The sequence below is a fragment of the Cavia porcellus genome, unplaced genomic scaffold, assembly GCF_034190915.1.
Source record: "Cavia porcellus strain 051 isolate PalLab524CR breed Dunkin Hartley unplaced genomic scaffold, mCavPor4.1 scaffold_32, whole genome shotgun sequence".
NCBI classification, from domain to species: domain Eukaryota; kingdom Metazoa; phylum Chordata; class Mammalia; order Rodentia; family Caviidae; genus Cavia; species Cavia porcellus.
In genome coordinates this window covers 20,667,062-20,683,881 of record NW_026947515.1, presented here as the reverse complement: position 1 = coordinate 20,683,881, position 16,820 = coordinate 20,667,062, and the positions used below count along the sequence as shown (strand labels likewise).

At 54.3% G+C, this 16,820-nt stretch overlaps 1 protein-coding gene across 3 annotated transcripts in view; it reads right to left on the bottom strand.

Moving 5' to 3' along the window:
• Nucleotides 1–244: 244 nt before the first annotated feature.
• Nucleotides 245–16,820, bottom strand: part of Pemt (phosphatidylethanolamine N-methyltransferase) — an 84,983-nt gene continuing 68,407 nt past the window's right edge. For all 3 annotated transcript variants that reach the window (XM_003465895.5, XM_063242527.1, XM_063242526.1), the window contains exons 4-7: nucleotides 7,278–7,423; nucleotides 4,925–5,036; nucleotides 874–948; nucleotides 245–544 (exon numbers count right to left, since the gene is read on the bottom strand). In XM_003465895.5, coding sequence (XP_003465943.3) covers nucleotides 487–544; nucleotides 874–948; nucleotides 4,925–5,036; nucleotides 7,278–7,423 — 391 coding nt within the window. In that variant the 3' untranslated portion in view covers nucleotides 245–486. The remainder of the gene's footprint in view (nucleotides 545–873; nucleotides 949–4,924; nucleotides 5,037–7,277; nucleotides 7,424–16,820) is intronic.

Here is a 16,820-nt window from a genome sequence, read left to right as displayed (position 1 = left end):
ACTTCTGTTGCACTCCTTTTCTTTGAGGCCTGGAGTGGAGCTGCCTCGTGGCACTGGGAGGCCACCTTGGCCCTGTGGCCCTCAAAGGAATCCTACCTTGAGAGAGAAGGAGCCAGGTAAAGAGGAAGTGGGGAAGGGAGTGGTTCTGCCACCTAAGCCGTGCCCTGCTCTGGCTCTGTCCTCCCAGAGTCCCGAGCTCTCTTCCCCATGAGCACAAGGACAAAGATGGAGAGAACAGAGGAGGTGCTGGGGTCAGGATGCCTTTATTGGTGAGTAGGCACAGTTGGAGCATCAGGGCACAACGGTGTCAGTGGCCAAAGAACAGCGTATTCAGGACCCCCAAGGAAGTAGTTTCCAAGGCACTGGAATGGCCCATGCCGGGCCCAAGTAAGGAACAGTGGCCAGGTGCTGCTCTCCCCAGAGCAGGGTGGGGTCCTTGGGCCAGGCCAGACCAGCCAGGTGCCCTGCAGAGCCACCGCAGCTCTGTCATCTTCTCCGGTGGGACTTGGCAGGTTTTTGACGGTAGATCTCTGCAGTGAAGGGCCTGTGGGGTTGGGAGGGTAGGTTAGGCACCTGGTTGAGGCAGTGACTTCCACCCTGAATATAGACTGTCCCTCCCAGGGTAGATGAGACCCCAATCCCCACAATCCCCCAAAGCTGCTTCGTGCCTTCAGAGAGCAGGAGGCGCCAGGATTGCCTGCCTATCTGCCAGGTCTTGTGGGCCTCAGATGCGCCCACTCTGAGCTTCCTGACCTATGATCCATCCACTGTGGCCCTGCCAGTAGCAATCTGACTTTTGGGGAAGGCTCTCAAGGGAGAGGCATAGCCAGCTCCGCAGTCACACAGATGTCCCCCACGACAGCCCCTACTCACTCCTCATACTGGATGGCCACCATGTAGACGAAGGCCACCACCACTGTCAGCAGCAGGCCCGTGGGACTGGCGTGCCTGCAGAGAGAAGCCCAAGTCAATGGGATCCAGCCCTTCCTGCCGCCAGCATTGTGGGCCCTCATTCAGATGATGGGGCCACTGTATGGAATAGGCCAGGCCAGGCTGTCGCCCTTCCCGAGTCTAGCTTTCTAGCAAGCACCAGGGTCCGTGTCTCCTGGTCTGCCCACCTGCCTTTCTGGGTCCCCCAGGACGGGGCTGCTCCCTCCTCCCTCATCTCAGCCCCCAGCCTGGATCTCAGGATGGCGGGAGGGAGGTCCTGCCACCTGAGTCCTGGTCCCTGCTCACAGGGAAGACTCACAGCCACTACCCTGGGAAGCTCTGGCTGTGGGGCCTGGGGGTGCGAGGGTGACAGCAGTGTCACGCCTGGGTCTGCATAACACCTAGGCTGTGTGAGCTCCAGGCACACCCTGGAAGACCTACCCAGAGGACAGGAAGCCCGGGCAGTGTGTGCTGTGGGCCCAGGGCTGGACAGAGTGTCTGTCACAGCTCTCTACTGGTGACCAGCCTGTGACCTTGCTGTGCCAATGAGCACTGAGAGCTCATTAGAGACAGCACAAAGAGCCTGAGCACATCTGCCTCAGGACTCCAGAAATAGCTACTGCCCACCCATCTATTTCTATAGTTACCTCTGACTCCTCAGCTCCTGTAGGGCTGGGTGTTGTGTCCAGAGCAGCAAGCAGGAGAGAGGAGGGCGTCTCTGGGAGACACAGTAGGCAGTAGGGGCCAGCTCCAGGGCCAGGGGACTCTGCTCCCTTGGCTGTCCCCACCACAGGCTCTGCACCAAGCTCTCTGTTCCTACTGGACCACCATGGACTGGGACTCCCTTGCTCAAAACATAAAGCTATATGGGAGCCACAGTGGTCAGGGGCAGACATCATCAACACAGCTGCTGTGAGGGGCAAGGCCTGAGCTAAACTCTTTCCAGGCTCAGCGTGGACCTCTCCAGGGAAGTAGGTCACAAGGGCTCTAGACTCCCTGCCCTCACCATGCCTGCACTCAGAGGCTTTGAACTTGGAACAGTGGAAGAAACTAGAGACTAGGGGTTACCCTTCATCCTGGCAGACATGGCTCTTGATGTCTGTCTCCTGGCCTATGAGAAGGGGGCCATAGCCACGGGTGCCCATGAAGTCACCTCTCCCTCCTCACTGAAGAGGCACTTTGTCCCCAGCAAGGGCTCAGGAAAATCCTGGCCCTCAGCTGTGGTCCTGGTTACACGGCAACCTTGAAGGGAAATCCAGCTGGAGAAAGGAACCCCAGAGAGGGCCCCCCTCGACTGATGCTGGGACAGCCACCTCACCTGCAGCACACCTGCAGACAGAGCCTGTGGGTCACCTGTTTTTGGCTCATCCCTATGGAAAAGCCCCCTGACCCCTGAGCTGACTGTGAGACTCTGATGCCACAGAAGGGCCCTCCTGATCCCAGTCCATCTCCTGTTGCTGGAAACATCATCCACAGAAAACAGCAAAACAAAGTCCAGAGCTATGTGATGTGACTGGGGAAGCTGGGAACCAAGTCTGGCTCTGTCCCAGACTGGCTCTGTGGTCTGGGCCAGCCCTCAGCCTCAGTCCTCACACCTGTCATGGGAGAAAGACTGGACTAATTGACCTTTACCTCCTTCCAGTAGTCCAAATGAAACACATCTCTAGCACCTAAAAGACAATGACTAGTATGGTCCTAAATGCCTTCTCCTGCCCTGAGCCAAGACCCTGGGGGAGGGTTACAGAATCCCCTGTGAAGTGCTCCCAGCCAGCACACCCCCAAGGCCCCCATCATCCTAGGGCCAGATACCTGTGGAGCAAACAGCACCCTCCCAGGCCCTTCTCAGATTTCAGCCATTAGCGCCAAGCACATGATGACCCCTTCCCCCAAGGCCAGTGACCTTGAAGCCCCAGATCCTGTGGGTCACGGAGGAGACTGTGACATGATAGGTCGAGAAGCAAGAGTTTACATGTTGAGATTCCCCTTTTCATCTCCATAAAACCTCCACCTGCTGTCACCCTTGGTTCAGCTTGTCCCCCTAACAACCTAGTGTGGGGTGATGGTCCTACTCCGAAGTAAGGAAACTAATCCCAGAGAGTGCCTGCTTTGCAGAGGACTGGGAAGTAGAGGCCACTGAGAAGCCCCATCTGTGGGCCCCAGTCGGCAGGAGACACATGGGCTGTGGAAGGCTGTCAGCGGCCCTGCTGGGTCAGTGTCAGGCAGCCAGGTAATGGCTCGTCTCTAATGAGCCCTCAGATCAAAGGTCCTATCCCGCGGATAGCTGGGCCTCCCAATGACTGCTCCCCCCAGCACACACACACACACACACACACACACACACACACACACACACACACAGCTCCCAGAGAGTCACATGTTCCCAAGAGCCTTGGTCCAGCGAGCCTAAGCCCAGGTAACTTTCACTCTTGGGCACCAGGTTGGGGACCCCCCACACTAGGTTGTTAGGGGGGACAGGCCCTGGTGGTAACACTTGGGAACTCTGCTCCTGCACAGCTGACGAGCCACCAATTGCCGACTCTAGCACAGGGGACCTGGAGCACAAAGGAGTCACCAGGGGTCCCAGAGGGCTGGGTTGGAAGGACCAATTAGGGGCAAAGTGAGAGCACTCTGGGCAGAGGGCATGTGTGTGCATGCACATACACATCAGTCTCCCCACTCTCATGGGACAAGGACTGGTGCACGTGTGTACCAACACAGGGCTGGGCGCATTGGGGAACCAGGAGGCTGCCGGGAGGGCCTAAGTGGAGGAGGGATGTTGCAATTTGGGCTCATCCTGGGGGTCCCAAGTGGATGCTCTGTAGAATGAACAAGGCAGGGGGCTCACTGTCTGCCCCTCGTGAATCCACTGCCTGGCCCAGGCGAGAGTGATTGAGCAGTGGGGGCAGTCCACAGCTAAGGCTGCAGGGTCAGGGACTATGTGGCTAGAACACTGGGTGGGGGCCGGGTCAGGTCCCAGCCAGCCCCCTTAGCCCCCCTTACTTTATTGTCACACAGACCCCACAGCTGTGGCCCCAGGGCTGTGGAGAGTAGTGGCCACAGTTAGGGGAGGGGCACTGGGAATTCAGGCCAATAGCTTTCTCTTGACATCCCGCCATTACAGACCGAATCTTTCAGGGTCCTAAGGCCTCTCTGGTTTCTGGGACCATCTGTAATTCTAGCCAGATGGTTCCCAATGCCTCCTTCGTCACAGGGTCTCTGATCCCTGGTGTATATCCCCACACCTTGTCATGTCTATACCTGGCCAGGGCAGCCAACAGCCTGCTGCTGCCAGAGGAGGGCATCTGGCCTCCTGTGCTCAGCTCAGTTTCCCTCAGGAACACTCAGTGGTCACTATGATGGGCCAGGCTCCTTTGCATTCCTGGTGTGTGGGATCAGCAGACCCCTGAGGGCTTTCCCAGCCCTGTGCTAGCTCAGGGCTCACAAAACTCCAACCCACAGATCAAGATGCTTTTTACATTTTTAAACAGTTAAAAACAAGAACCCAGCACCCAGGAGGCTGAGGCAGGAGGATTCCTGTGGATTTGAGGCTGGCATGGGCTACATAGTAAGTTCAAGGCCAGCCTGTGCTATACAGTGAGACTCTCAAAAAGACAAAAACAAAACCCCCACAAGAATCCAAAGAATATTCCATGACACATGAAAACTATATGAAGTTCTGGTATCAGTGTCCATAAATGGAGCCACGTGGCCCATACCTTGCCATCTACTTCCCTGAGTGTCTGCACTGGGGACAGCCCAGTAGCTGTAACCTGTTAGGAAACTCAAGCCTCGACTCTCTGGCCCTTTAAGAGAAAGCCTGCCAAGCCCTGATCTGGAGGTTGTTCTGTTACCACAGATAAGAAACTTGTAGGCAATAAAGGTCCCCATAAAAACCTTACTATCTTTCCACTGGCCCAGCCCTCCCCTCAGGGCCCCCTGGGCTATCCCTTCCCTCATGGCACCCAGCAGGATGGGCATAGAACCTGGTACTCACATGAGGGCCCAGCCCAGGTAGTTGGCTGTGCTTCCACAGTACATGGGGTTGTCCACAATGCTGAAGGGGAACGTGGTCACTCTGGCCTCCATGAGGATCCCAAAGTAATCACCTGTGGATGAGGCAGGGCAGGGGAGGTCACTCAGCCATTGCCCTGGTCACCTGTGACTGATGGAGGACCCTGGAATCGGCTTTGGCAGGGCTGCAGGTGTGAGAGTCCCTGACCTGTAGGAGGCTGCCAACCTGCAGGGAGCCAGCACCCGGATCAAAGGGCCACTGCAAGCTGCCAAGTTCCACCAGCTGCTCTGTTCTTGTGGCTCTGCCCTCAGACCATCCTGGCCTTTCCCTTTTTCCTGCCTCTAAGGCTGTGCACATGCCCTTCCCTCGCCTGGGACAGCTCCTCTCCCTCTGCTCATATCACCTTCTTTGGAGCCGCATCACGGCTCCTTCTCCAGAAACAGGATGCCCCATCCCTCCCTCTTCTTCACCCCTGGCCAGCTGCTCAGTTCTGCTGGGGGCTGCTGGGCCGTGGCTCCAGGCCTACCCACCACCACCTCCCCTGTCCCTGGGGTGTCAGCCCTGGTGCTGCCTGGTTCCCAGCTGCAGCAGTGGTCCATCAGTCAGCCAGCCACCCAGGCACCCGCCACCCAGGAGCAAGTTTCCCTCACAGTTGCCCTAAACAGGAAGAAGCAACAGTGGGATCAAAGACACACAGGGCCAGGCAGAGCCCTTGTGCAGCGAGTGTCGCAAGTGGGCCAGGTGTAGCTGCTCAGTAAAGGATGCGGCTGTACCCTTCCGGGTTCCTCTCCCCAGACATCCTTCGCCTCCCATCATGCCCGAGGACAATGTGGCTTCATCCTGGGCGGAAAGTAGGGCAGCCAACCTGACAATGGGAAGCCACCGGCGGGAGGGACCTGATGGGCAATGCATTGCCCATTGTTGGGGACAGAGAGCCTGTGGAGCTGCCCAGAGAGGCTCTTTCTTCCAAGGAAGCAGGAAATGGGGTAGTGGGGCCTGGAGGGAGGTGGCACAGAAGCCTGCTTCGGGCTGACTCACAGGGAGGTGACTGCCTTGCCCTACATCCAGAGCCTCCTGGCTCTTTGGGTGCTTCTAGGCCGCTGGAAGGACATCCCAGGGCTGTGACGGACCTCACCGGCCTGATCCAGCCCTGGCCGACCATGGTACTAAGGGTTGTTCTCCCCACACCATCCACACTGCACCAGCCCTCTGTGTCCACACCCCCAGCCCTGCCCTCCAGGGCTGGTCCCTCTGCTCTTCCAGAGGACAGTACGGTGTCCCCTTCCCCAGGAGGCCCAGCCTTTCCTTGTCCACAGGTCCCAGAGGAGTCTCCTCCTGTCACTCCTTGTCCCACAGCTCTGCAAGGAGGACCAAATGGTGCAACCAGCCCTACTGGTGCCTGCTGTTCATTGCCGTGTCCCCTTCCTTCCACAACTCCCACCTTTCTGGGAAAGAAGCCTCAGCAGGGCTTCCGCCTGACATCCAACCCTGTCCTGCCATACCCCTGTGCAGCCAGGGTCACTGCCACCTCACGTGCAGACCTCCCTCCTCTGGATGTGCCTGCCAGCTCCCTGATTTTACCCTGCTCTTCCCAGGCCCCTCTTGCAGGATGACTTCCCGCAGCTGCTCCCTGAGCGAGAAGCCATGACCCACACTAACACCCCAGTGCTGCAGGTGCCATGGTCTAGGCAGGCCCCACCACAAAGGATCCAGGATGCAAACTCAAAGGTCACTTGCTCCTTCAGGGTATTATTAGTCCTGAGCACACAAGCCCAGAGAACAGAGTCTCCTGCTGTGAGCCTAAGCCCTGTGCGCACGGGGACATTGGGCAAACTGGCCAGTCTCTGTGGAGCTCTGGTGGGCCTTGGAAAAGAGTGCAGCCTGGAGACTTGCCAAGTCTCTGTATCTGACTGACGGCAGGGAGGAGAGGACCAGGCTTTCCAGCTCCTGCCAGGTGGCTTGGCAGCTGTGCTAATGCCTTGGCAGTCTGTACACTGGGACAGGATCTCTTTGGGTATGGGGCTGCCATTTTCCTTTGGTCCCTGTTCCCAAGCACCCCTCGCCCTCCAATCCCATGGCTGGTGTCCCCCTCAGTAGCTTTTTCTTCTAAACTTCCAAGGCCTGGAAGCTGCTGCTGTCACACGGGAGGCAGCAGCATCTGACCGGGCCAGCACTGGGCTGCCAGCCCAGAAGAATCAGCACCATGGGCAAGGTCCCTCCACCCCTTGATGTGCCTTGCAGTGGAGTATGGAGATGGCTGGGTCTCCTTTGCTCCCAGGGATATCACAGATTGTAGGTGGTGGCCATTCTACCCGTCCTCTCTGGACCCTCTTACCTAGGAAGGTTCCTGTGAACCCCAGTGCGAAGAAGCTGGAAAGCACAAATATGGTGCCCACACCCAGGAGTGCAAGGCCCAGGCAGTAGGTAGTGGGGTTTTCCAGACCCTCCATCTTGGGCTGGCTTAGCATGGCCTGTGTGAAGCTGCAGACAGAGGACAGGGGGAGACAATACGTCACTACACAGAGACAAGCACCTGAGACTGCAGTGGGCCCAGGGCTCACACACTCAAAGCCCACTGGAGCCTGGGCAACCTGGAAGACACTGTCCATTCCTTACTGCCACAGAACTGGGGCCAGGAGCAGGGACCCAGACTCGCCACAGTTTGGGTTTTTAAGAGAAGCCAAGATCCATGGTGGTGCTCACCTGTCAATCCCAGCACTCTGAGAGGATAGGGCGGGGGGACTGCAAACTCAAGCCCAGCCTGGGCAATGTAGTGAGACCCTAACTCAAAATAAGATCTGGGACGTAGCTCAGTACGAAGACACTAGATTCAATGGTTCAATACCTAGTACTGCAAAAGAGAGAAAGAGACATACAGAAAGACAAACAGAGGCAAAGGCAAGAGACAGAAAGACAAAGCCAGAGAGAGGGAGGGAAGGAAGGGGAGGGAGAGAGAGAGAGCCAGAGCCAGAGCCAGAAGAAACCTTGACATGTCTATGGAATACCCTACGTGTTAGGAATAGGCCAGTCATGTAGACCATTTGAGACTATACATTAGCAGGCTGGGTGCAATCCAAGGGCTGCCAGTGTGCAAATTCTGATCCTGTCTAGTGAACAACTTGTACTCCGGAGGACATTGAGGCTCAGAGAATGCGCATATGCAGAGCAGGTTGCACAGCACGTCTTGGCACCTGTGGTATGCCATACACGAACTTGGGTATTCCATATCCCAGCAGATTCAGAGCTGGGAGAGAGGCAGCCTGCACTGTTGCCTGGTCCCCGTGGCCCCTAAATAGGCCTGGTCACACCTGAGCAGCTGACCCATTCCCACCAAGTTCTTCTTTTGTGCAAGTCCCAAAGCCTTGCTCTGAGGTAATAGGCTGACTAGCAGGGCTGATTACAGGGCCCATCAGCGAGTGGGGGTGTGACTTCTCCGTGACTCCTGCTAGAAGGCCTGGAGCAAGCAGAATGCAGGTGGATGAGAGTGAGCACGGCTGAGAGAAAGGCGGTGGACACACCCAAGGAAAAGCACTGTGTGGGGACAAGCAATGTATGTACCAAATACACACTTCTTTGCACCATCAGGGTACTTGCGGGAGACGTGGAGGCCTGCTGCTCACAAAGAGCAATAACTCCTGCTCTACACCAGGTACTTACCAGCCCACTCAGCCACTCAACTCATCTGTCCATCCATTTACTCATCCATACATCCATTCCCACCCCTCTTCACACCCTCATTGGTCTACCTCCATCCCTGTCCACTCACCCACCTACCTGTCCCTCCACCCACTCACCCACACTTACCATCAACGCATCTACTCATCTACCACCCAGCCAGCCACTCGCCCATGCATTTATCCATCCATCTGCTCACCCACATATCTATTCATCTACCCCCCACCCACCCATCCATTCATACCCATGCATGCATCCATCCATTCACCCATCTACCCACCTCCCCATCCACTTATCCACCCACCTTATTTATTCACCCATCTATTCATGCACCCACCCGCCAGCCTATCTACCTATCCATCCACCTACCCACCAGTCCACACACCCACCTTTCAAGGCATTCACACATACACCATCAATCTAGCCACCACTCACAATCTATCCATCTACACATTTGTCTATCCATCAGAGTATATTCGTTTGTCAGGTTCTTTCAGTAGCATGACTCCATCACCTTCATCCCCTCACTGGCCTTGATATAGGAAAGAAGGTGATAAGGCAGACTGAGAAAGTGAGCGGGACCTGTCAGTTACAAACAAGATCCCCAAACAGTGCCAAACAATTCTCAGGATCTTGCATGTGGAGCTTCTTGCAGGCTCCCACGAGATGTGCACAGCAATAAAAGATCGGATGCCATGGGGAAGCTGCTTTTGTGACTCCCCACGGATAGCCTATGCAGCAGAGATGCAGTGTGTACTTTCATTTTTGTTTTTATTTTCTATTTGTCTTGTTCCACCTAAGTTTACTCTGCAGAGTTGATTTCTCCCATACTGATTTACCGCTCACTTTCTTTCTTTATATTTATTTTTTACCTCTCACTTTTTGAACAAACTTTGGCACCATTTTTGGTTCATCTCATCCAATTCCTTGAGGCAAGAACGATCCGCAATGCTTTTGATTAGTGAGCCGTTTCTAAAGGAACTACCTGACAACAGTCGGGAACAGGTTGTGGTAACATTATCCTCATGTGGTGCTTGCTAAACACTGCCTCCCAGAACTCTCCCTTCCAACTAGATTTTCAGTTCGTGGAACCAGGCTGTTCCTCCTTCTCTGTCTATCCCCTTGGCACATGGCACAAGCCAGCAATGGGCCAGGGGGAGAGGAGAAGGCCTGTAAACAAGCACTGTGGCAGAGACCTGCAGCTGACCTGTCACCAGTGATGTATATATGTCAGGGCAAACTCAGCTGCTGGTCACACGGCCCACACCCCTGGCTTTCCACCCACCTCCACCCTCCTCATCCCCTGCTGCCTGGCTCAGGGTCACCCTACACTCCGGATGGAGCTGCTGGCTTTGATTCAGGGTCATGCTGCCATAGAGCCAGGCAGGCATCATAGGCACCCTGGGTTGTAGGAGGTGGCCTTCTAGGCAGCCCCAGCCAATGAAGACATCAAGCTTGGTACTCCCAGTCCAGACACCTCTCCCACTTCCCGGTGTGCAGGAAGCAGAGTGTTGGGGGTGGGGTGTGGGGTGCTGAGAGGAATGAGCCCAGGCAAGGCAGAGCTCATGCCAGGGAACAGAATGCAGGGGTACGCTGAGTGGGGAGGGGTACTCTTACGAGCCAGGACAGTGACCCACCTTGAGGCCTAGGCCATTGGCTATGAGTTCTCCAGGGTCACCAGTGACTGCAAAAGAGCTTCAGGCTCCTGGAGGAAGAGTAGAATGGGGCTGCCACCAGAACCAAGCTCCCAGCCTCAGTCTTCCTCTCTGCGATATGATGCTCCCTACCTTGCACAAGGCTGCTGCTGGGTAACTGCACGCACACTGAGCAGTCCACAGCTCTGGGGCTTGCTGACAGTGGGAGGAAAGGAGACAGTCAAGGCACACACTGGGTGAATCTCAGGGAGGAAGCATGGGGGCTGCAGTGAGGAGAGGAGGCCTCAGCGATCTGAGAGAAGGGGACAGGAAGACCATTCCAGAAAGAGGATGGGACAGCTGAGGCTGACAGCCTTAAGGTAGGGGCAGAGGACAGAATGGTGGAACCTGGAATGGACTCTGCGTGGACATGGTGGGGAGCACAGGACAGAAGGTCAGTCAGGATATGTAGATGATGGATGAGCACTGAGGCCAGCCCAGGAACCAGGAGGCCAGAGGGTCACTCTGGAGGGAGACTTGGTTACGACTGACCTCGTCCTGGCTCAGGGCTGCTAGGCCTCAGTTTCAGGCTCTGCACTGGACCATCTGCAGTTTTCTCTGCCAGAAAATTCATCTGAAGTGTACACCAGCCAACAGAGGACATGGCTGGACCGGAAGCTCTCAGCACATTTCCTGGCTCAGCTTGGAAAGGAGATGATCTACTTAGAAGCACATTCCTAATGAGGACGGGAAGGTTTGGGGCCAGGTAGTGGGTAGGACCTCATTGGCCAGTCCTCTCAGGGCCCACTGACAGTTCCAGGTCTGTGGTTCTAGCCCGGGTTGTCTGGCAGAGAAGGGCTAGAGCTTTCTCTGAACAGCAGGGAGAGGTTGGTCTCCTCACAAAGTGCACAGAGGGTCATTTGTTCCAAGAGTCTGCAAAGAGTCCACAGGGGCTTCTCCCTGGTGGTCTAACCTGAGCTGCCAGCCACAAACACTTTGTGACACAAGTAGCTGGCTTACGGGAATCAGTGCCCAATTAGGCAACAAGCGTTCCAGCTCATGCAGTGAGGCAGGAAAGCACAGTCCATTCCACTCAGGGAATTAGTGGAAGAACAAAAAGCTCCACGGCCATGCACTACATAGCACAATGAGGTAAGAGGAACAATTTCCTTTGGAAATATTCTGCACTGAGTGGCGGTAGATGGAGACTCATTTGGGTGCCTCAGGTTCTATTTTTATAACTTGGATCAAGCTTTCAGTCACCAGTGTGACCTGAAGCTGCCTGTCCCCTGCTCCAATGAGATCCCAGAAACCTGGTGGGGAGAAAGAGGGTAAGAGGTGTCACGAGCCTGGGACACATGGCCAACCAGTGCCCACAGCACGTACTTCTGACTTCAAATGTGGCTCCATGGTGCCATCTGCGCCCCACGTAGCACAAGCTGCCACCTATTTCCTGTCTCTACCTCATTCCTTGCTTAGGTGAATTGGCTCCTCACACCTCAACTTCAAGGCCAGCTCTAGCCATTTGTGGAAGTAGGCATTTGAGGGGCTTATTCTCCTAAACACAATTAAAATAAACAAGCACTAAAAGAACAACAAAAAAGTTATACCACCTTTTCAGAGTGTCTCCAAAACCCACCAACAACCAGGAAATTGTGCTTCATGTTACAAATAAGGAAACAGAGAGGTTGGGGTAGGTAAGGGAGGAGCTGGGTGGTGGAGGCTTCCGTTTCCTCAGGGCTTTGAACAGAGAGGGCTCCAGCCTCCCGGTAAGGCACAGGTGACATGTCGGTCTGGGAATCTCAGGCTGGATCACCTCTCCAGGGCTCTGGGCCTCCAGTGGTGTGAGAGGCTGCTCTTCCTACCAGCCTGGCTACAGAAGATGCTCCACCTCGCAAGCCTCCTCCCATGGCTATCAGCTGTCCAGGTAGAAAATAGCAGAGGGCCAGGGCTACCCTTCAAGGCCAGCTCCAGACAGGCTAACCACATGCCTTCCCCCCAAGGCCTTTCTCAGAATAGCCCTGTAGGCTCATTAGAGAGAAGCAGCTCTAGGCCATCCAGATCCAGCAGAGACTGGCTGGGGAGCAGGGAGCTGGTGGGGAAAGGGCCTCATCAGAACTTCCCCGTCAGAGCCAGAACTTCCCGAGCCAGAGCAAACAGGCCTGCAGTAATTGCCCCTCAGGTCTGGACTTTGTGCTGTCCATCTTCAGATAACCACTGGCTCATCCTCCCCAGTCTTCCCACACTACCAGCCGGGGCAGACCAGCTGATGCAGTGGACCCTTGGGACCTGCCAGGACTGCCAGGCCCTGGTCTGACAGTAGCCAGGCAGGCCTCTTATGGACACCCTGGCCAGGATCTAGACTTGATTGAAGTGTGTGTGTGTACTCTCTGCCCGCTGAGCACACAGCTCCTGCCCCCTGAAGCTGTGCCTTCCCAGACATGGGAGGAGAACAAACACACCTAAATTGTCCGTATCAAGGGCTCAGTGCTTGCCTAGCATGTGTGAGGTCTGGATCCCCAGCAGCAAGGGAAAAACAAGTTACCCGAAATGTCCAAAATAGGCAAACTCATGGGGATGGAAGGCAGGTAAGCATTTGCCAGGAACCAGGTGGGGGTGGTCATGCTTGCTTCATGGGCCGAGGCTATCCTTCAGGGTAAAGAGAAAGTTCTCGAACTAGACAACAGGTGTTGTATAATGTTGGGAATGACTAAGTGTTACAGACTGGTGTACCTAAAAATGGTGACTTTATTATGTGTACTTTGACACACACAGCACACATGCCTGTGGGTATGCACTGAAGGGGAGGGCGCTGGATGCTGGGGTTGGAGGCTCTGGGCAGCTGCTTGGTCCCAGGTGATTCTCTCGCCAGTCCCCCCGCTGTCATGCCTGTGCCCTTGTGAACTCACCTGCCAGTGTGGGCAATGAAGAGATGCCTGTCAGTAATGCAGGAGAGGCGTGGGGCATGGCAGGGAAGATGAGGGATTCTGGGCCCTGCACACTGCTGCTTTTGATTTCAAAGGTCTGAAGAGAAGAAAGTCACAGACCTGCTGGCTGTGCATACCACAGCCCTGGCCAACACTGAGATGGAGAGATCTGGGACGGAAGACCATGGTCTGCAAAAGCTAGATGCCTTTCTGAGCCCATGGACCAAGGGTAGGCAGACAGCTCCATGCTGGTCATGCTGACATCAACCCTATCAGGATCCCCTAACAGCCTGGGAGGCCCTGTCCTCTTGCTCCCCAAGGCACATACAGTGTTGGCTTAGGTCCTAGAGGAAGGTGACCCCAGCCAGGAAGCAAGGACAAGGCAAGCAGTCCACAACCACCCCCCCCACCACCACCACCAGCCATCAGCAAACATCCACACTGGAGAGGACGCCAGGTCCAGGCACAGAGGCTCCCTCCACCACTCTTGCAGGCTCCCTAAGGACTGCACGTGGAGAGGCCACTGCACTATGGTAGGCTTTTTTTCCTCTTTTTTCTGCATTTCTTTCTCTTCCTTCCTTCCTTCCTTCCTTCCTTCCTTCCTTCCTTCCTCCCTTCCTTCCTTCCTTCCTTCCTTTCTTCCTTCCTCTTTCTTTAAGAAATGTGGTCTTCCTATGTTGCCCTATGGCCCAAAATTCCTGGGCTCAAGCTATCCCAGTAGCTGGCACTACAGACATGGGCCACCCTGCCTTGTTTAGTATACCATGATCCCTCTCCACGGTGACCTGGCTACTCTATCATGCATTCTTCCCAGAACCTCTGAGGAGCCTTCCTCAGGGCCTAACAGCTCAGCCTGTGCTGGGCTCCAATGCCATGTCCTCAGGAAGGCTCTCCCAGCTCAATGCACCCCTGAGGTCCCAAAGCATGTGACACACAGTCCCATCACAGACAGGAAACCAAAAACTCAGCAAGGTGAAGTGACCTATTGAGTATATGAACCAGCATGTGAAGGGCAGAGATGGACCTGCCCTTCCCCAGGCTACTCTGACCAAATTGGAGAGACCTCTTTAGCCCTAACAGGGACATTCAGAGCACCTGAACCATCGGGGAAGTGTGCATAAAACCACAGAAATGCCACCTCCCTACCCATTAGGATGACCACTATTACAAAAGGTAGACAATAACAGGGTTGGCATGGGTAGGGAGACATTAAATGCTGGTGAATTGTGGATAGAATGTTAACATAAAATGACGCAGTTGCTATGGGAAACAGTCCAACAGTTCCTTGAAAAAACTAAACATAGATTTACCTACCATATGACTCAGCAATTCCACTTCTAGGAATACACTTCTGTTACGGCTTATATCTAGACACCCCTCACCCCCTAAATCTCATACACTCATAGGCGGGGCTTTTGGAAAGTGACTGGATCATGGGTATCCGCTATTAGATTAGTCCACTGATGGGTTTAGCATAATTCTGGGTGTGGATGATGGATTTACTGAAGAGGGAAGACTCATCCTGGTGTGGGTGGAGCTGACCAATCAGCTTATAGCTTGGATGGAATAAAAAGGGAAAGAAGAAAGGCTCACTGTTTCCTGCCTGCCATGCCACAAATTGTTTCTCCTCTGCCATGCCACCGTGTCTTGGAGCTGGCTGGCTGTGGACTAAAACCTCTACACTCTGTGCTAACATGAACCTTTCTTGCTTTAACTTGTGTTGACTATTTTTTTCTCAGCAATGAGAAAGTAACTTAAGAGAACCTCTAAAAACTGAAATTAGGGTCACAAACAGATGCTGGTGTCCCCACATCCATAGCAGCATTATCACAATAGCTAAAAGATGGAAAACCCCCCAAGGGTCGACTTGCAAGTGAATGAGTACACAGTGTGGTTTATCCAAGCAGCGGAATATTACTCAGCCTTAAAAGGAAGAAATCCTGACACATGCTCCAACATGGATAAGCCCCAAGGACCTCATGCTAAGTGAAATACGTTAATGCTTAAATGATAACTAATGCCTGGTTCTACTAATATGAGGACCACAGAGTAGTCAAATTCACACACAAACAGCAGAATGGAGTTGCCCAGGGCCGGGGGCAAGAGCCTGAGTAACTAGGTGTTCAAGGAGTATTGAGTAGCAAAATAAAAAAATGTTCTGGAGATGAGCAATAGCAATGGTCATCACACATCATAAAAGTATTTAATGTCACTGATAAAATCCATATATGTGTATTTTTATGACTTTAAGAATGTACCCAGGTAAAAGCATTCTTGGTTTTTGGGCCAAAAGTAGACCATAGTTGCCAGCCTTTAAACCCCCATTTGCAGCCAAGACCTTAGAAATCCAGGACTCTGAATCATCTGTTACTTCCTGTGGCCTGAGATGATAATCTTAGTAGCTTGCAGAGTTTCCTTAGCCCTGGGGTGCTGGCCTCTGCCTGCCTACTCCAGAAGGGCCCGAGTAAGTGGGGAGGAAAATAAAGGACAAATTTCTCCTATCAAAGCGCAGTTCCCAGGGCTTCAACTGCCCAGGTACTGAGGCTGGCTTCCTGGACTGGGGGGGGGGGGAGAAAGCTAGGACATCTCTGCACAGCTGAGTTTTCAGGGAGCCATGGCTCCCAGGGGAGGCTGGTTCATTTATCTGTAAGTCAAACAACCAAACCTCTTCAGCAGCCAGTGCAGGTCCAAAGGATATCTGCCTGGGTTAGCCTCAGAGCCGGCCACCCAGCTACTCCCTTGCCAGGGCAGGCATCTGCTTCCCATCCCTTAGTTCTCAGGATGTTACCTCCTTGCCCCGGCACCCCAACAAGACCTCCTTCTAGAATGGAGAACTCTCCCCTGGACAGTGTGGGCCAGTGAGGTTGGCTCAGGGAGGCAAGGAAGCCCTTCCCAAATCAAAAACTAGGGTAGGGTCATTAATTCACTTCCCTGCTCCAAACCCTTCCATAGCTCCCATCATATCCAGCTATGGCCAGATCTCACTTGACTTACCCAATTTAGTCCCCACCCCTAGCTCAGACCTCTCCACCCACAGCTATTTCTACCCTGCCCAGCCCATGGTCATCTAAAATTTACTAAGGCTGTATGTGAAACTAAAGAAACAGACTCTTGCCAGTTTGCAGGAATGAACAAGGTCACATGCGTGTCCCACTGGGGACTTCCAGAGAGTGCTTGCCGACAGCGGCACTGAACACGCAGTGGGCCGGGAACAACTCAAGTGGCCTGTGCAGGGCTAGGGAAGAGAAAATGAAATGTGTCTTGCCTTGGAGCACTACACAGTGGAGCTCTACATGGCAGTGAGGACACCCAAGAGAGACCAATATCTACTGTCATAGAACAGACACACACCAGTGCATGCAGGCACTAGTGTAAACACCAGACTGCTGTGTGGCCAAGAGTGCCACTGGGAACATCAGAGGACTACTCACTCTGTCCCCACCGCAGGCAGGAGGCCCTGCAGGCTGCTCTGTGCTGCTGTACTCTGTACTTCTAACCTACAGCCTACTCTTCTAGGGACACAGGATCTACAACTCCCCAGCTGGTCCAGGGAGCATTCCCAAAGGGCTGCTGGTGCTAAGTATGCATCACGTTGGGCAAAATCAGGCTGGGAAGCAAGGACCATGCTGAGCACCACCATGT